Below are 20128 nucleotides of genomic sequence, written 5' to 3' on the forward strand. Positions count from 1 at the left end.
TTTTAGTCTAGTCGGGGCCCCTACCGCTTTGTAACAAAAATATATAGCCCCCTCACTACACGCTGGTTTTTTCAATTTGGCGGAGCTATGATTTGCTGAGGGGTTATGACACGAAAGAGCCAAATAATTTGAATGAAGAATTAATGTATAAAACTCATTAGGCGAAAAAAGCAGCCATCTTTGTCAAAATGCTTGATTAGTCTGGACTTTTGTGAGCTCTTGGACTTTCTTCTTTTCGTCAAGTTTTCCTTCTCCCATTGAGTCTTCAACATTTATGCGAGTTTTTCAACAACTCAAAAAGTGACTACCCTACTAACCTATGAGCATGGCAACACTACTGGACGGGTAGCTTAGCAAAATATCATCTGCTACTGTGTCCCCGAAGGTCAAGTAGCCGAAAATAGTTGTGATCGAATAAATCAGGGAGCTCAACAGAGTCGCGGAGCCAAGAATGAAGATCCAGTTTCTGAGGTTGCGATTCTTCAGGGAGCAGTACACTGGCACTCCGCTCACGTGACACTGGTAGCCGAAGGCGATTGTAGGCAGGGAGTTGAACACTGCTTTTCCATTGTCAGGTCTGGTCTTGATGTTTGCATCCTAAAAAGAAAAACTTTATTTAATTCTGTTTAAAAAATTTTTTTGAAAAATTCAAAGACTTTTTAATAATATTTTGAAATAAATTGCCTTTTCAACTGACGAAAACCATTGGTTACTTCAGGGGTGCCACATTCAGAACTTTAATTGTTTTGCCGTAACTAGAAGCTTACAACTAGGCACAACTAAATTCTAACAACTATACACTTATCTCTTGAAAACCATTTTGAAGCTCTCAGAAAAAAGGCAATAAAGTTAACTTAGCGCCGAAGCTTTTTAATATAACTTTTTGACAAGGATAGCAAATTCAACACACAAATTCGTTGCCGGATAGCCGAAATCGTTTTCGATCCCGATAACCACAAAACTCGATTCGATCCCCTAATAAAATTAATCGCTGAAATTGTTAAATTGTTTTATCATCAGGGACGCCCCCCTTCAGGGATTCGACCCCCTGCCAAAATGGTACTTTTTAAGAAAACCATTTTTGGCCGACCGAGCCTAAAATTTTTCTAAGGGCGCCTTTGGCGCTAGTATATACTAACTTTGAGGGGGAGCGCGCGCCAAAAAAAAACGCAATTTTTTTGTCAAAATTTTCCAAAAAAGCCCAAAAACAGCTTTTTTTGACTTGTTTTTTTTTTCAAAAATTTATCTGCGGCGCAGAAAATTTTGTCGAAACAGCGTTTTTTTTAGTGCATTAGGAGAGTTTAGATAATCAATTGCCAACCAATCAAAAAAAAGGTTGTCAAAGTTTTCAAAATTTTTTTGAAAATCCGAACGCCCCCCCCCCCCTCGAGAAAATCCTAGATCCGCCCCAGTTTATCATATTTAATAAAAACTTAATTATAATAAAAATAATAGCTTTTCCCATTATAGCCCCTGCTCTCCCATCCCAAGTAAATAATAGACCCTCAGAATAAAAAATTATATTATCTGGGAAAAAATTGCTTTAAAAAATTGAAAATTCCATCGAGCTTTTTTTGGATCGGCTATCCCAAAACGCTGTAAAGATCTTACTTCTGGCAAAACTTTGCACCGGAGGCAACCATTTGAAAAAATTTAGGCAAAAAATTGAGGTTTTGAACAATTTTTTGGCACCTGCTCCCTGTATCTCAAGACACGTAGTTAATTTTACTAGGCAGCCGAAAAATTCTTTGTTCCCTGGTAATCCAAATTAATTTTTTATAGGTTAGCCGAAAAAGAAATTTATTCCCGCATAGCCGAAAAAAAATTGTTCCCGATAGTCCAAAAAATATTGTTATATGAAAGAATTCGCTCTTTTATTGCTTTCTAATTCCATGAAATAAAAACTATTAGGCATAGAAAATGTTTAGAGTCTATTGGTTTTTTTGGTTGGCTAAGTTCCGAAAACAAAACAAGATAGCTTAATTGTTCGATTAAAAGTGGTCCAAATTTTGTAAAAGTTTGATTTTTTAATCAAATTGTGTTTTCTGGCTAATTAACTTAAAGAGGAACTTAGTTTTTCGGCTATCCGGTAATGCAGCTGTGTGGGTACGCAAACTCCTCAATCTTCTTCTCTTATCAATCATCTGAATCAATAAACCATGAACAGCGTTTTTATCGCAAGAAAAAGTTCAGCATCCACGTCAATTCAAAACGTAAAGTTCACAACTAACTTCTACTTTCTCCGAGTTGTAGAGAAAGGCGACAGCTAAGGCGACATAAAGGACACTTAGAAAGGAAACGATGCCGGGCAGTTCCAGGAACGAGATGCTCCTCGGCATCATGAGGGGCAGCACCACCGCGCAACTCATTCCCAGTAGAATCATCCGTCGGTAGAGATCCGAGTGCTCGCTGAAGTCTTCGGAGCCAACCATGAACTTGACGATCTCTTGACCCTGGAGAAAGCATTAAAAACCTTCATTTATATGCCATAACTGACGTAGACGCAGGGTTTTTGAGATTTTTCCGACAGTTCAAATTATATTTTGGCCAAATTCATCATGCTCTTATTCAAAAAAAAACGATTGCTTCCGATCAGGGGTGTATCTAAAACTTTATCGAAAGGGGGTTCAAAGATTTTCGAAAATTTTGGTAACATTTATTTGGGTAGACCAAACTGAGTGTCCGAGTGTTCTTACCAAACATTAAAAAAGCCGTTTTTAGGATTTTTCTGGAAAGTCTTGACCCAAATCTATTTTGGCGCGCGCTCCCAATTAGCGGCAAAAAATTGAATTCGTAAAATAGTACCAACGAAAGGGAACCCTTTAGGTGGCGAGGGGGTCGAATCTCTAAGAGGGGGAGGGGTGTCCGCTACATTTCCTAAAGCCGTCCTTGCATCCGATGATGTTATGTTTCAAACACTATTCGAAAGCTTTTGCTTCCATGCTGCCGTAAAAATGAGTTGTTTTAAAATGTACCAAAATTCGTCTTCTATTATTTTTGATATACTTAACCTACAAAATCAATTTATCTTTGATTACTAATAACGAATGCCCGATAACTATTTATACATTAAGGTTGGGTAGAGTTAAGTGAAATCTTCCCATTCTCAATGAATAAACAGTTATCGGGCATTCAATTTTTGAGTTGTTTAATCAAAAACATAAATATTTAATTGTTTTCATAGGGGCCTTACATGAACCCTAGCTAATATCACCATAAGGCAAAAGCTGTCCAATTTTAGGCAACTGTGAACAAAAACATATTGAGATGAAAACAGAATTATTATAAAGAAATCTAGCCTGGTCTCCGACTAAGACTAAGTATGCGACACACGATGAGAACGCGTAGATGGCTATCATGATTCGGGTGAATGTGACCCACAAATCGGACCCTGTCATCGTCTCCACCACCTCCTGATACACGGAAGCATTGCCCACGTCCGCGCACTTGGCTAAGAAATACGCATTATTATTTAATACTGCGTAAGAAATACGCATTATTATTTAATACTTTTGGGAAATTTTAATCTATAGTGAGGCCTTCCTTATACCAAGTCAAAATTCAAAGCTTGTTTGTTCCAGATATTGGCTACACTCGGTTTTTCTAAAGAGGGAAGGTTTTGGAAAATTGAACCAGTTGGCTTTTCTTGCCATTTGAGAAAAAAACAGTGTCAATGCTGATATTGCTTTCATAAAACACTTGAAATGTTCAGAGTGCTATGAGGGCAGTATGTGCATATTTTAGCAACAAGTACAAAAGATCGCAAATCTACAATGATCAGAATGATCAGGAAAAAATATATATTTTTTAGAGTTTAGTTTGTACCGAGTATGATCATGGAGATGGCGGCTAGGAATGCGAATGCGTACTGCATGAGTAGGAAGATTAGGAGCCCCCCACACTGGTTGGCGGCGTAGGGCAGAGACAACATGGCCGCCCCTAGGGTCGCATTCATCACTATGAACACAGCCCCTGGAGTACTGGTGCCTGGAACAGAAGAAGAGTCGGAGGTTAAAATAATTGCTGGAGTTAAAAGTTAATCATGCTTAAAGGCTTATCAGAGTGAGAGTTTATACCTTTGTAGGCTTTTCTGACGTTTCCTATCACCGTTTTCTGTACAAGTACATCAATTTTACAGGTACCCGGATTGGTATGCCACTTAAAATCAGTACTGTTTCAGTAATGCAACATTTAACAAAGCAGTACTGTAACAGTATTGAGCAAGTGCCATGATAGCACTTTATAACTTTTGACTTTAAGGAATTGTATATGAGGAAAAAAATTGTTTGTAATTGCGCAATGCATCTACATGCCGATTGGACTAGGTGGACAAAGGTTAGACACACAGCAAATGAAATGTTGGGGAACGGCAGAAGAGCCCTTTTTTAATAATTAAGAAGCATCGCTTTGATAACTTTTTTTCAGGTTGACTAAATTGATTATCCGAGCTCTCCCAAAGCCCCAAAAAGACCCTATTTTGGCCAAATTTTCTTCGCCGCAGTCAAATTTTGAAAAAAAAAACAGGCCAAAAGCGAATTTTCTGCGCCGCACGAAAACTTTTACAAAAAAAAGCCAAAGAAGCAGGACAAAAAAGTCCCAGAGCACTTAAAAGACCTATTTTGACAAAATTTCTTCGCCGCAGGCAAATTTTTGAAAAAGAAGTCAAAATGGCGTTTTTGGACGTTTTTTGGAAAAATTTGACCAAAAAATGGGGTTTTTTCGGCGCACGCTCCCCCTCAAAATATTAAATATTGGCGCCGAAGGCGCCTATAGAACAATTTTAGGGCCCGTCAGCCAAAAATGGATCTGTCAAATTAGTACAAAGTGGACCCCTCCCCCCTCAGAGATTTGACCCCCTTACCAACCAATTTGAAAGTCCGATTTTTGAAAATCCGCTCCCCCCCCCCCTCGAGAAAATCTAGATCCGCTCCTGTTACAACTAGAAAAATCTAAATGAAATCAAAGATATGGAGAATCTTGCCAAGATTTCCAAGTTTTTGGCGTTACTGACCAATTTTTTTTGCAATTTATACTCCATGAAAAAACGTTACCTCGGGGTTTGTCGCCCGCTAATGACGCAATATCCTCCCCCAGAAAACTGTCGGCGTGGACTCGACTGGCTCTCCGAATTAGGTGGTCCCTCCCGTCATCCACACTACTCCCTTCTTCGGACCCCTCCCCTCCCCCCTCTGCCACTCGAGGGTTGTTGATATTCATCACATCTGCCATATCTCAATTTGACACCAGCAAAGTGTGACTCATTTTAGAACAAAGTGCGACTCCAGATTGTAAGCAACATATAAATAAGTGCAAACAACAAAAGGTTGAAGTCTAATTATCAGACGCGAGAGAAATTATTTACAGTTCAAAATCGTTGAGAGCATGATTTTTGAGATATATCTTCTCTATTTTGACAAGAACAGAGGTTATTATGTCTGAATAAAGATGGTATTTGGTGATGACAACGAGCTAAAAGCCATTTTGATTATTAAGAGTCTGATTGAAAGATGGAACAGTATGAAATTTTGAACAGTGTTTGAATTCGAGATTTGCTGTTTGAGTTCGATTGAAAGAACCGTTTTGTAGGTAAGTTGATATTTGCAGAAGAATTGTTAGTCTCTTTTAGACTTAATGCGTCTTGGCAAGTTCTGAAACTAAAGCTTTAACTCAATCACGCAGAACGAACCAAAGCAAATATAACATGTTTGCAAAAAAAAATAGTTTTCAATTATATACAAATTCAAGCTTTAAAATGATCAATGCGCAAAAATTTTCTTAGGCTTCTTTTTTTCGTTCCGTATAATTTAGTACACATTTTTTTGTTCAGCACGTATGAAGTAAAACGCTGGTGGAAAAAAATGAAAGCGAGTCACAATAATGGAAGTGGAAAAATCTTATTTTCATCTAGTGTGTTCCAAGTAAGGAATTATAGTATTGTCGAAAGAGGAAATAAAGATGTTTATTTGTCGCGGACAAAAAATTTATTTACGACTCCAACTTTGTGATAATAAGTTGCAAAAAGTTGGAACAGACAGAATTAAAAAAACAGAGCAGATGACCTATAATTAGTAGCAAAAAGTTTGGACCCACAAAATTAGTCAAAAAAGAGCAATTGACCTATTTTGGAAAAATTTTGCATGCAAAACTCAATTTTTCAGTTCGAATTTGTGTCTCAAGATTGTCTGAAAAACGAAATTTTATGCAAGAATCTTTCAAAATGTTTTTTGCTCTTTTTAATTAATTTTGTTTGTCCGAACTTTTTGCAACTCTCTATAATGATTTTTTTGGTTTTTCCACTTGGTTCACAAGCTAAATTTATCTGTCTAGACTGACTTGATTTTTTTTTTAGCAGACAAACAGACATTATATTGAGATGAATGACGACAGTTAAAATGACAGGTTAAAAAAGACTCGACATGAGGCTCAAACTCCTCAACAGAACATAAATTGTATTTCGAGCAAGCCACAGTTGCTTCACATTGTTTGATGAAATTTGTTTGAAGGAAACATGCAGGCCCTGGATTTTAGTTCAGTAAAAAAAATTAGTAAAAATTTCAACCATTTAGTCTACTTGTAATTTAGTGTTTTGTGTACTTGTAACTTTAAAAAATCTCGCAATTCTTGTTGTAAGACTCTAGCCACAAATTAAATCAATTAGAAACATGAGATTAAATTCAGTTATTACGGAAACGGATCATTTCCTGCAATCTGAAACAATACGTCATTTTTGGCACTTTTCTTACTTACGCACTTTCAAATTGCCGATTTTCATTTATAACTGGCTAAAAATTTTAAAAAATTGAACCACACTCTTGAGAAACTTAACCCTCTTCAATTGAAAAAAAAAACAGAGATTCTTGGAGAAAATAAAGATACATATCCTGATTGACCGTCACATAAACAAATCCTTATCGTACTATTCGATTGATTGATTTATTTTGGAAAATGCCATCATACTGTAGTATTGCGAAATACTACACACACAAAAGACCATTGTCTTAATTGTTTATTTAACGACCCAATTCTAAATTGGAGCGTGCCATTTAAATTAAAGCCTCTTTTCACTAAATCAGATATTGACTGATTTACTCTTATTAGGACTATAAAATCTTGTTTTGAAAATCCACTCCTTTTTAAATACTTGTCCAATTTTTCTCATTTTTTCATGCTCAATATTTTAAAAGGGCGGCGATTATTAATACGTCCCTTTTAACTTAACTTGAAACAAACTGGATAAATATTTAGCAGTCTTGCCGGCTGCACTGAAATTCTCCTTGCTTTGATTAAGCAGAGGTGCACCTGCAATATGATGCATCAGAGAGAGTAATATGAATTTTTAATAAGACAAACTGAAAGCTGCGGTTTTTATCAAAGGGGACTAATAAGTTGAAGATATTTGATTTGAAAAAATCAAACAAAAAACTAGTTGAAAATTCCCTTATTAAAAAGGGAGAACAAAGGAGCAGGTGAAACCTGAATAATTAAAGATTGAATCAGCCGCCGGTTTATGCTTACGAGCAAAAGGACTGGCCTGAAATCTTCAGTGTTTCATTTTGCTCAGTAAGCAGCTAGTCAGTTCTCTTCAGTCAGATCTTTTAAAATTAAATAATTTTTCTTTTCTGCCCTAACACTAAAATTAATCTAGCCCTTTTCATTTATAAAAAGAGAATAAATTCTCAGTTTAAGTTTGATTTGAAAAATTATAAATCGAGATACTCGAGATACGCACCCCCGAGGAAGTCTGGACTATAAGTACCCAAAGGACTACGGCAAGACGATTCAGACGACCCAACCAGAAGTGCTGACTTGGACAAAATCAAGGGCAACCATACATACTAATCAGCCACCGACCTTAGTAAGAAGATAAAAAAATTGATGAACAAAATAAGATTAGCTCAACCTCCCCTCATAGGTATATTTCTTTAAGCTGTTCGATTCGTTTATATAATCTAATAACCCAGTGCTTTGTATCTAACCAACTAATTAATTCATACCTTTTCTAACTATTGTTTCTACTCTACTTTTTGTCAAGACAATTTGACGATCTAAGGTGAGACTTATAAATTAGGATAAAATTACTAAGCATTCAACCAGCAATGAGCGCTTAGTAAAACTTGTGCGACCGCAGCAGAGAACTACTCCTTAAGAAATTCTTTTCCAACAAACTAGAAACAGCTTTTAAAATTCAAAAAATATATTATTATTAGGATCTGTGAGTATTTGTCAGCTTAGTTTTCAACCTCAAAAAGCCAGAGACAACGGGTATCTTTCGATAGAAACACAATTTCATTGTCTTCTACTTGACAGATATTCCTAGTAGGGTTCTTGCGAAATGCATCCCCTGCGCTAGCAGTCGCCCACGATATTCCTCCATCTCGAGGTCTATTAGACGGCTTTCTAACTGACATTAGCTCATGAACTTAACTATTATCTATTATTATAATAATATATAAAATTTCTGAAAGAATCGTTCCATGCCTAAGTCCGCTAGTAAGATATACCCGTTTTGTCCAGTAATCCACTAAAGTTTTGCCGAAACTTCAGTTTAAAGTTATCATCACTAAAATTAACGAAATTCTGTATTAAACTAAAGTGCTCAAAAACTTATTAAATATGTTCATTTATTTTTTCGAGGGGGTTAAGTGGTCATATGTGCGATCTAAGAGTACCCTAAATTGAATGATAAATTGAATTCTTCATCACATTATCTCAAACCATCCACGCTTGTTGCTATTTATTCTAATCCTTCATCAATTCTCGAGGCTTATCCTCAAATTTTCTTAAACTCATTTTAATTCTATCCACCTTAACGTAACTTAAACCTAAATCATCCATCAGTAAAGCTACCAATTACTGAAACTAAGGAAGAAAATAACAAAAACCAAAAAGGAAGGAACGGATTTGAGTGTTTTTTAATAAATCATTAGTTTTTTTTAACACAGTTTAAATATACACCTAATAAACAATAAGATTACGCACTAAAACCAATCTTAAACGTTAACCACATAACACCAAACACCAAGTTTTAGTTTCAGCACAAAAATATCAGGTTTTACAACAAAAACTAAGTTTAAAACACTGACACATCCACTTTATATTGATAAAATAGGTTTCATATGATAGCATAAGCAATAAAAAATTGATTTTTACCAGCCAAAATTTTTGGTTTCAGTCTGGGTTTCAGTTATAGGGTCAAATGTTTCAGTTAAAATAAGTATAGTTTCCGGTCAAAATTTCAAGTTTCTGTAAACGGATTCGGGTAAAACAGCAAAAGTTGAACTAGTCAAACCCAAATTTGGATACCATAAGTCAAAAACCTGGTCTTAAATGGTACGTTTTTGTTAGTTTCAGGTTTCAGAACACAAAAATTGAGTTTTTGGTCTCAAAATTGAGCTCCGAACGCCGAATTTTGACTTTCTAGAGAAAACTAACGGTGTTAAAACCCACCAAACCAATTTTAAATTTTGGTTCCTAAGGCTGAAACGTACGTTTCAGAATTGGTGTTTTTGGTTTCAGAACCAAAAATCTTGCTTCCCAAGTGAAAGTTTTGTGAAATATTGAAAGATAATAGGAGTTCTTAATGCACTAACAAATTTTTAAACTCAAAAAACATCTAGAAGGTGTTAGTTTGAGCCCTCAAACTTATAGTTTCAGAAAACTAAAATCGTCGTTTTAGGCTAAAATTTTCATCTTTTTGGCAATTTTATTGCTGGAATAGAAATATATTAGAGAGACCAACCTAAATTTTCAATCTCAAAACTCTAAAACCAAGTGGTCAAACCATAGTTTCAGTTCTAGAAATCATAGTTTCAGCCCCAAAAACTTAGGTTTCCGCAAACAAATTTTTGATTTTGAAGTTACAAACCTGTTCAAAATTCTAATTTACACTAAACCAGCTATCAAAAACCAACTTTTTATTTTCATGCACCGATTTTGAGAGAGTTTAAGAGTTTTAGGTTTGAGTTTTCAAAAACTAAGTTTAAGATATCAAAAGATTCGGTTTTCTCGAATTTTTTTGCAAGATAAAGCAAAAACCAGATATAATAAAGCGTATAGAAAATTTTAAGATTAAAAAAAACTCTCAACTTCAGCTACCATAGTTTCAGGTTTCAGATTATCGTTTCAGTCAAAAAATTTTCTATAAATTTTTAACAAAAAAAATAAAGTTTTGAACCAGTAATAACCATTAAAGGCATATAGTTATATTGTTAACCATACCATAGCATCAATAAAACTTCACTTGAACAAAGTTTCAGGTTTCAGTTAAGGTTTCAGCGAATAAAAAACTTGAAAAACTTAGAAAAAATTTAAAAAAATTTTTTTTTTCAAAGAAATTTTTTAAATTTCCTTATCTTATTATTAATAACCTTTGTTAATATTCAATAATTCCTAAGAGGTTTTCATTACTCTAAGACATACTAATCAAATAATACAACTTGGCTTAAGAAAAAGAAAACAAACATCGTGAAATTAATGTCAACACATTTTAAAATTGACGTCAGTACAATAAATTTAAAGCTCAAATTAGGAAATAAAGTCTCTAACATCATATGGTATATCACTAACACTGAACAAAATCATATTAGTATATTAGCAAAACACCCTAACGAAGATAAACACGAATTATACGTCTTCTTTTGTCGATATACTCCAGAAATTGACACCATTCTTCAGCAAATAAAAATACCAAATAACATAATTTGTATACCGGAAGAACGATTAATTGCTTCACTCCCGATTGCTTTCCTTTCTGATATCATAATATACCCAAGCACAAAACTACTTGCATTTTAATCATTTTTTATTAAAAACACAAAAATTCTCTTTAACAAAAATTAAAAATAATAACAAGTTCATAAGAAAACTTTAAATATTTTTTATATTGTTTATCATTCCCTAGATAAATATTTATGTCCCTAAAAGGATGTAAAATGCTATGAACAACTTTTATCAAGTAAATACAACAGCATTTAATTTAAAACTAAAATTAAAAAATAAATCCACAAAAATTATTTGGTATATCACCAATATCCAAAAAGATCAAATCACAATTTTATCCAAACACCCACACAAAAATATTCACGAATTAACCATTCTTTCCACCAGCAATACCCCTGAGATAACTTCTATCTTAAAAAAATTTAATCAGCCCCATAGCACTATTGATCTATCTAACAAAAATTCGTATTCATTGAACCCAGCAAACTTCATTGTAACTTAAATACAATTATTTCAGTCCGAACAATTGATCAGTACACAACACATCCAAACCGTTTATATATTGTTAACAAAACATTGAGTGAATTAAACAAAGATGGCAAACGTAGTAGCATACCCAGATTTAGCTCTCGAAAAGTTTACCGGCTTAGATCCGAATGAAGATGCAAGAGATTTTCTTGATATAGTAGAGAAAAAGATAGCATTTTCCCTAGGCACTAGACCAGGAGATGCAGGTGACGAACAAGACGCATATGATAACAGACAAAGAGCCTTATTTGGTTCAATATTAAGAGGTCCAGCCGCTCAATGGTATCAGGGATTAGCAGCAAACTTACCTTGGAATGAGATAAGAGATCAATTCATAGATAGATTCACTGATGATAAGGATAAGTATAGGAGACGAATAGAAGCAGAAAACATAAAAAGACAACCTGATGAATTCATTAAGAGCTACATACATAGATTAAGCACTGCAGTAGACCGTGGATGGCCTAATCCAACTTTTAATGATGATCAAAGAACAGCAAAGAAAATGGAATTCTTTGTACGCGGCTTAAATCCGCCAGGCTTGAAACAAAAGGCTCATCAATTCCTAATTGAGAATCCACCCGCAACTTGGCAACAATTAAAAGATCATATTGCTACAAAAGACTTAAGTTTTGCAATAAGTAGTGAGTTTATCGGAACAGCATCCAGTAGCATAGATAATAAATTGGAAATAGAGGGAATAAAGGATCAACTTAAAGAGTTAACAGGACTAATGAAGGATCATAAAATAAACGCAGCCTATAATCCACATGAGCATAGAAACAAACAAAACAACCCAATGTTTTGCAACTGGTGTTGCATGTCAGGCCATACGATAAGACATTGCTTCAAATATAACGATCAACAGGAGCAAAATTATGACTCGCTTCAATTAAGAGAGAATTCAAACAGAAGTTACCATAACTATAGCAAGAGTAGGTCAAGAGTAGACAACAATTTCAATGACATAAATCCCCAACAAGAATTCATGCATTTGTCAAACTTCGATGAAAGTTCTCAATCGCGTGACAGGTCGAACAGTAAAAAACCCTTCAACGAAAATAACGATTATCATAAACCTTACCAGATCCACAACTTTAGTGATGATGACATTCCAGGAGACTATACCGATAATGAGTGTGAACTTGTTAATTTAAACTAGATCAGTCTCCGTCCGAACCAAAAATACAATTATACATTAACTTATACCAACATCCCGTCGGAGACAAAAATAAAAATAACGGTCTGGAAACCCAATTTCTACTAGACACTGGAGCAACATGTTCACTTATTAATTTTGACAGTTATGAACAATATTGTAAAATACAGCCTCTACAGCTGAAGAAATCTAGATCAAACACAGTTGCTGTTAATGGAGAAAAGCTTAAACTTATAGGTTATACCAATTTTGACTCAACTTTTGGTACAAACACTGATAATCCGGTAAAAATCAAAGCATGGATTTCAGCTGAGAACGGATGCGATCTAAATATTTTAGGAATGGATTTCATTTCTCACAACATTAAATCAATAAACTTTCCAAATTTAAACTTAGAATTAAAAAAGTACCCAGATTTAACAGTTCCTATCAGTATTATAAGAAGCAAAAGTTATCCATATCTAAGTTTTTATCAAAATGTACTTCTCGATAAAAATATAACTATTGCACCAAAATCATCCCGCGTAATTTCAATTTCTCCAGCAGGCATAGTTTTCAAATTAGGAACATCGTTTAGAATTGATAAGTCCTTAGAACAAAAAGGCATCAATGCAAAAAGCACTTATTGTAGGAATGAAATTAAGTCAATGCCTATCGTACTAAAAAATTCCAGAGAATCAAAAGTAGATATAAACAAAGGTGTAATAGGCCAAACGTTTGAAAACATAGAAATAAAATAAACCCGTTTCTTCGTGCTTTAAAACATTATTTTCTTTAAAGCTTTTATAACGCTTAAAATTTTGTGAAGTTTACCTAAAATTTTTTATACTGAGCAGTAAACTTTGTTTAATATTACTAAACAATAAGATTACGAATATTATCCTCCAAATGTACTACAATGAAAAGCGGTTCTGTATGACACCCAAAAGGATATGCCAGAAAGCATGAACACGGATTTAATTCTTAACCGAGATCGAAAACAGTCAAGTACGCTAACAATTTTGGACCATCCTCATTATCAAATAAAGATAGAGGGATCGGAACCCAATGGCTCAGAAAAAAAAAAGTTTTTCGACTTCAACATATTTGCAAAAAAAATTGCAAAAAGCCAGGAGTTTAAAACATTACAATTTTAAGAGTCTATAATAATTTCATTTTCAGGCGGTTTTATTAACTGAAAATTCAGTATTACACTTAAGGGAATGACAAATTACCCTACGTACAATAACGAGAATTAATAGAGTGAAACCTTTGATAAAAGAACTAGCCAATGTAAAATTGTAACAAACTCATTCTGCGAAGTTAATTTGCACCATCGGATTCCTCTTAGGGCCCAAGTAGGGACCGATGACAATAATTATAATCTTTGTAGTTTTCAAATTACAAAATGCAAACTAGAAGAAATTCATCAAAAAGGGAAACATCACCTCCTTTTTTCTCAACACATTGAGTAAAATTTTCATCAAAAATCTTTATCATAAAATGGGCGAACAACGTTTTTCGACCCGACCCGCCGCAGATTTATGCCAGCATTTGTTGGTGGCTTCATGTAGCCTTTTTAAAATTATGGTACCATATTCTTTCAACAACGCAAATGCTTGTTGGTGGCTGTTTGCAGCCCTTGAGACTCTTATGATTCGCTCCTCACAATTTGGCCAAAATATCAATTCGGTAGTTCAAAATCCACAATATGCAGGCATTTAAACCCTTAAAAACAACAAATTTTCAGAAGCAACCTTTTGAAAATTGGACCGCATCATCCTTAAGATTGTTTACGTTAAATTTTTGCATCATAAAGTTCAGGATGACTTTCTGTACTAAAGATGTGAGCATGGATTGATGCAGAGGATTAAAACCAAAGAGAAACTAATAAACTTATCTTTTTGAAAATTACACAGTTTGCAAATTGTCTGTTTAATTTTCCTTTTCTACGTTATTTCATTTTGATTTGATTCTAATTCAAATCTTTTCTATTTTCTATCAAAAAATGTAACAAAAATTGCTGGTTTTGACAACCAGGTGGACATACATTTAAGATTAGGGGTTAATTAATGCCCAAATTTCCATTTTTGTTTTAACTACATAAGTTTAATATCTGAGCTTAACTCAGTGTCGGAAAATGCTTTATTCCTGTGGTTAATAAACACCATGATCGTCTTTCTTCATTTGTATTCCTGTGGTTAATAAACACCATGATCGTTTTTCTTCATTTGTTTTCCGTGGTGGGTTTGTGTGAAACCACAAGATTATATTTTCCACCTTTTATATATATACAATTTTACACTTTGTCCTTCATCGTTCAAACATTTGATAATTAGCCTTAATATCCGAATGTAATTCGGGATTTTGAATATTTGGTCTTTTTACATTGATGTTTAGCAAAATGGAGTACGAGCCAATTTTAAACTGGAACTGCAGAAATGCAGACCCTGCACCAGAGGAATTTAAAAGAAAGCTGCCTCTCAGGAAGAAACAACGGAAACCGGTAGCAGTTCAATCTTTATCAATGGACGACGGGTTAAATAAGAAACCTCGCAACTTTCCCAGTTTAACCCAAAGATTGGAGCTGCAGAAGTGCAGAGAAACCAAATTGGATACGGAAAATCCAAAATATATAACGAGTTTAAAGTACTCAATAAAGGAAAATTATAACAGATGGAAACTGCCATCGTTCATTGAAGTCGTTAACTCAATGACAATGGAAAAGGCGATGATGCCTATCGACTTCATAACCCAGCCAGAAGGGGTTATAAAGAACGAAAACAACTTCTGGAAATTAAAGAAGAGGGAGGAACACGGCTACATCCTCAAGGCAGGAGGCACGCAAGTCACCATTCCGTTCGAGGGAATAACTGCTTTTCCGAACCATGTAAAAAACAGACAGGAAGAACAGGAAGACATTCAACAACTAACGGACGGAATGAGCAGACTACGAATCAAAAACAAAATTAAAAAGAAGAAAATCGTGAAGTTGCAACAAAAACTTGAGGCTTCACAGAGGAAGATAGCGATCCTCAGATCATACAATGTGGAGCTTGAATCCGGAAGGAAGCTCTAGATAAAACCTAACTTATCTTTATAACTTTTTCGTTTGATGTTCTCTTTAAATTTTATAACTATAGTATTTAACCATTAAAGTGTTTAAATTTTCACCATGGTAACTGTAAGAATCGAACAGCTTAATTTTCCAAAAAAAGGGGTGAGTTGTAGTATTGCGAAATACTACACACACAAAAGACCATTGTCTTAATTGTTTATTTAACGACCCAATTCTAAATTGGAGCGTGCCAATTAAATTAAAGCCTCTTTTCACTAAATCAGATATTGACTGATTTACTCTTATTAGGACTATAAAATCTTGTTTTGAAAATCCACTCCTTTTTAAATACTTGTCCAATTTTTCTCATTTTTTCATGCTCAATATTTTAAAAGGGCGGCGATTATTAATACGTCCCTTTTAACTTAACTTGAAACAAACTGGATAAATATTTAGCAGTCTTGCAGGCTGCACTGAAATTCTCCTTGCTTTGATTAAGCAGAGGTGCACCTGCAATATGATGCATCAGAGAGAGTAATATGAATTTTTAATAAGACAAACTGAAAGCTGCGGTTTTTATCAAAGGGGACTAATAAGTTGAAGATATTTGATTTGAAAAAATCAAACAAAAAACTAGTTGAAAATTCCCTTATTAAAAAGGGAGAACAAAGGAGCAGGTGAAACCTGAATAATTAAAGATTGAATCAGCCGCCGGTTTATGCTTACGAGCAAAAGGACTGGCCTGAAATCTTCAGTGTTTCATTTTGCTCAGTAAGCAGCTAGTCAGTTCTCTTCAGTCAGATCTTTTAAAATTAAATAATTTTTCTTTTCTGCCCTAACACTAAAATTAATCTAGCCCTTTTCATTTATAAAAAGAGAATAAATTCTCAGTTTAAGTTTGATTTGAAAAATTATAAATCGAGATACTCGAGATACGCACCCCCGAGGAAGTCTGGACTATAAGTACCCAAAGGACTACGGCAAGACGATTCAGACGACCCAACCAGAAGTGCTGACTTGGACAAAATCAAGGGCAACCATACATACTAATCAGCCACCGACCTTAGTAAGAAGATAAAAAAATTGATGAACAAAATAAGATTAGCTCAACCTCCCCTCATAGGTATATTTCTTTAAGCTGTTCGATTCGTTTATATAATCTAATAACCCAGTGCTTTGTATCTAACCAACTAATTAATTCATACCTTTTCTAACTATTGTTTCTACTCTACTTTTTGTCAAGACAATTTGACGATCTAAGGTGAGACTTATAAATTAGGATAAAATTACTAAGCATTCAACCAGCAATGAGCGCTTAGTAAAATACAGATTTCCAACGTTTTAAAATTTGTTTTACAGAACTTAGGACCAATTTTTTGTCAATTTGATGGCCTTGAAAGTTTACGGTCATAAAAAAAAGGTTTCAATAATTTGGTTTAAAAAAGCTCATTAAAGAATTTCTACTTATTAGAATTGTATGATAAGCTTTTTTCCAGCAAAAAAAAACAATTTTTTTGAGTAGATTCAAATTATTTGAACATGGTTTTTTGTTGAATGAGATCAATTTTTTCCAACAATATTGATATTTTTCAGTGTTAAAATTTACCACATAAAATATTTCACATACTTGAATGCAATAAGAAACCAAAAAAAATACTTTCAATATTGGTAAACATTTTAATTGTTTTTTTTCAAAAAATTCCTTGTGCTTGCACAAAAAATTTCAAAAAAAATCCCGTCATCACAGTTTTGAGATATCAAGATTGTTAAGTTATGAATGAAAACCAACGCAGACAATTTTTTATATTACAAAACAAGTTTCGCATCTAAAAACTAATCTTTTAATTATGTAGCTTCCGTCAATTATCCGAGGGCGTGGTAGAGGGAAATCGTCATTTCTCCCATAAAAATAAAGCTGTATTACATAATTTCATTCACGTACCAGTTCACATTGACTCACATAGACCAGTTTTTTTTTATTTTACTAAAACAAATACGGAAATAAGATTATTAACCAGGAATAAATTCTTTTTTTTATTTTACTGAAACAAATACGGAAATAAGATTATTAACCAGGAATAAAAAAATCTTAATTTTTTGGATTTTATATTTAAATATTAATTGGGAGCCAGACACTTCTCACTTCGGATACTTGAATTACAAACCACCAATCGTTGGAACGTGAGAATCAGATGTTGAAATACTCTAAATTGAAAACAAAATGATGAAAAACGAAGATTTACTCGCCTGCAAAAACAACCATAACGTCAACATGAAACAAATATCGATACAAAAATTTTCCGAAAAAAAAACAGAATCAGTTTGAGCTTAGCTAAAAGAAACGGCTTTTAGATTACTTCAAGTTTTTTTGGTAAACAGATTTCTCGAACAATTTCAATTAGATTGATAGCTTTTTGCAATGTTAACTGTATTTTCTAACGAACTCAATCAGAGACATTTAAAGCAAACCGGAAAGTCGGATGCATGAAAATTGAAACAAAAATCTTGCTCTTACTATAAAAAGACGAATTTTGCTCAGCGCTGCCCTTGCGCACGCTTTTAATGTGGTATTTGATGGTGGAACGGTAGTTTGCATTGTTGAATGTTGAATTGCGACGAAGTTTGGTTTTGTCAAAACAGACAGAAAAAAATGCCATTAATTTTTTTTGCATACAAGTTTTTGTGGATGCAAGCCGCAGAAGTCATAAACTATGAAAGGAGATCATCGAAAATCATATATGAGTGGGAACTCAATGAGTTGAAAAGGTTTCAGCCAGAAATCTTTGCAGTTCAAAACGAAAATTGGTAGATCCGTGAGAAAACTTGATTCTATTACAAAAAAAATTAACGTTGAGAAGTTTCTATCATCGTTTTTTTAGTCAACACAAGCAAATTTCATCAAAAATTCGTTCTCATCCTGGTTGTCCCTAATACATTAAAAGGTTCAATCACGCCAAACATGATTGTTTATTTAAGAACGATTCTATAACAACAATATTCTCAGCACCTGAAAGGTTTTTATCCTATAACAACAAGAACAACGCTTTTGGATATAGAGCTTCCAATATTCTCAGCACCTGAAAGGTTTTTAAGTCAAGTTTATAACAGTATTTGCATTTTCACTGTTGGCCGTTTTGCGACATTTTCACTTGAAAAAATCTTTGTTTTTTTGCAATTGACTCAACTGTCAATTTCTCTGAAGAAGTAGCCAGTTAAGAGACCGCATAATCGTTTTCAGAGCAAACCCGACACCGATTGGTCAGCCCGAAATCAAAAGATGATCTGAAATGTATAAGAGAAGCAAAAATTTTAGCTGTTTTAGGAAACCAAAAGAAAAAGACTGCTGTAGCCAAAAAAACGACTTGAGAAATCTAAAAGGTCGCAAAGTAATGCCAAGAAAATCATCTAGTCTTTTTAAACAATTGCGCCCAAACCGCTAAAATACCGAGCAAATCTTCAGAAGAGCCGCTCAAACCGCTCGTCTTGAGCATTTTTTTTTGAATTTTATCCCAAAACGGTGTATCTGTTGCAGGGCACATGCCTCCAGCTATATTAAAAACCCACCTGCAATTAAACTGAAGTTATTTAGGCTCCAAAAAATTATAAAACAACTGCTCATATTTTTCCAAATAAACCGATCTAAACCCGCGCAAACCGTTCAATCTGATCAAGGTTTTGAGCACAATTGTCTAAAAAGCATTGAAACTGCTTTTTCTGGTGTCCGTCTTATATAAAGCATTGAAAGTTTTTAAACTGGGCTGAAAACCTTGACTCGGGACAGGCAAAGAACTTGAGTTTCGGTGTATGCCTAAGAGTTTATTCCTAAGCTAAATACACGCTAATTCATCTCAGCATTTTACTTTCCAAGATTCAAAACTGCAAAATTTCAGAATTTCAGACGGGTCAGCTCAGAAAACATGTGTCTTTAGGGGTACCCGCACTCAGTAAAAAGAGAAATTAATCGATTCAATTAGAATTATAATCGTACTTTTAGCAAATTATAATTAATTATAAGCGCCAATTTTAGGTGTTTAAACGATTTATAATCCATTATAATGATAACGTTTTTGCTGACCTTTTAAGAAATTATAATTAATTACAATTGATTATAATTTTTCCGAAAATATCTTATAATCTCTTGTAATCTATTATATTCTCTTATTATAGATTATAGTCCTTTTTTCTATCAAAATATTATTTCGCAAGAAAAATCAATTATAATGAATTATAATTTGGCTATTCTGCTTGCAAAAAAAGTAAAAATCAGTAACAAGTAAAAATCAGTAAGCCAGGGGCGGATCTAGGATTTTTGCGAGGGGGTCTCCCAAACCCTATAAGGAATGACTAGATTGATTCCAAGCTCTCCCAAGGCATTAAAAAAAACAATGTTTTTGTCAAATTTATGCGCCGCAGGCAAAAGTTTGAACAAAAAAAACGAGCCAAAAAAGACGTTTTTAGGCACTTTTTGGAAACGTTTGACCAAATTATCGCTTTTTTCCGGCAAACACCCCACTCAAATTTAAAATATATTAGGCGCTGTTAAAAATTTTTAGTGTCAGTAAGCCAAAAATGAATATCTCAAAAAAGTGGGGAAACCTCAAAATAGGGGGGGGGGGTGGGGAGACCTTTTGGGTCGGTAGGGGGTCGAATCCGCTGGTAGCTATAAGTACAAAATTGCAGTATCT

The 20128-nt window shown here is 34.1% G+C and overlaps 2 protein-coding genes across 2 annotated transcripts in view; one reads left to right on the plus strand and one right to left on the minus strand.

The window, feature by feature from the left end:
* Positions 1 to 290: 290 nt before the first annotated feature.
* On the minus strand, positions 291 to 5886 carry LOC134851258 (sodium-coupled neutral amino acid transporter 7-like). Its single transcript, XM_063867258.1, has 5 exons — positions 5052 to 5886; positions 3826 to 3987; positions 3300 to 3451; positions 2232 to 2453; positions 291 to 597 (listed from the first exon to the last, which is right to left on the minus strand). The coding sequence occupies exons 1-5, from the start codon at positions 5227 to 5229 to the stop codon at positions 313 to 315; spliced, it is 999 nt and encodes a 332-aa protein (XP_063723328.1). The 5' UTR covers positions 5230 to 5886; the 3' UTR covers positions 291 to 312.
* Positions 5887 to 8600: 2714 nt separating this feature from the next.
* The window catches only part of LOC134852170 (ubiquitin-conjugating enzyme E2-17 kDa), a 57828-nt gene continuing 46300 nt past the window's right edge, over positions 8601 to 20128 (plus strand). Inside the window, exon 1 of the mRNA XM_063868482.1 lies at positions 8601 to 8615. The gene's annotated coding sequence lies outside the window, so the exon portion shown is untranslated. The remainder of the gene's footprint in view (positions 8616 to 20128) is intronic.

The sequence above is a fragment of the Symsagittifera roscoffensis genome, chromosome 7, assembly GCF_963678635.1.
Source record: "Symsagittifera roscoffensis chromosome 7, txSymRosc1.1, whole genome shotgun sequence".
Taxonomy (NCBI): domain Eukaryota; kingdom Metazoa; phylum Xenacoelomorpha; order Acoela; family Convolutidae; genus Symsagittifera; species Symsagittifera roscoffensis.

Bases quoted from the DNA above. Each gene is read 5' to 3' on its own strand.
- LOC134851258 (XM_063867258.1), bottom strand. From the start codon at position 5,229: ATGGCAGATGTGATGAATATCAACAACCCTCGAGTGGCAGAGGGGGGA. The intron at 2,454-3,299 runs GCTAGATTTCTT...TGCTTTCTCCAG, and splicing joins TAGTCTTAGTCGGAGACCAG to GGTCAAGAGATCGTCAAGTT. The intron at 598-2,231 runs GTTAGTTGTGAA...TTTTCTTTTTAG, and splicing joins ACAACTCGGAGAAAGTAGAA to GATGCAAACATCAAGACCAG.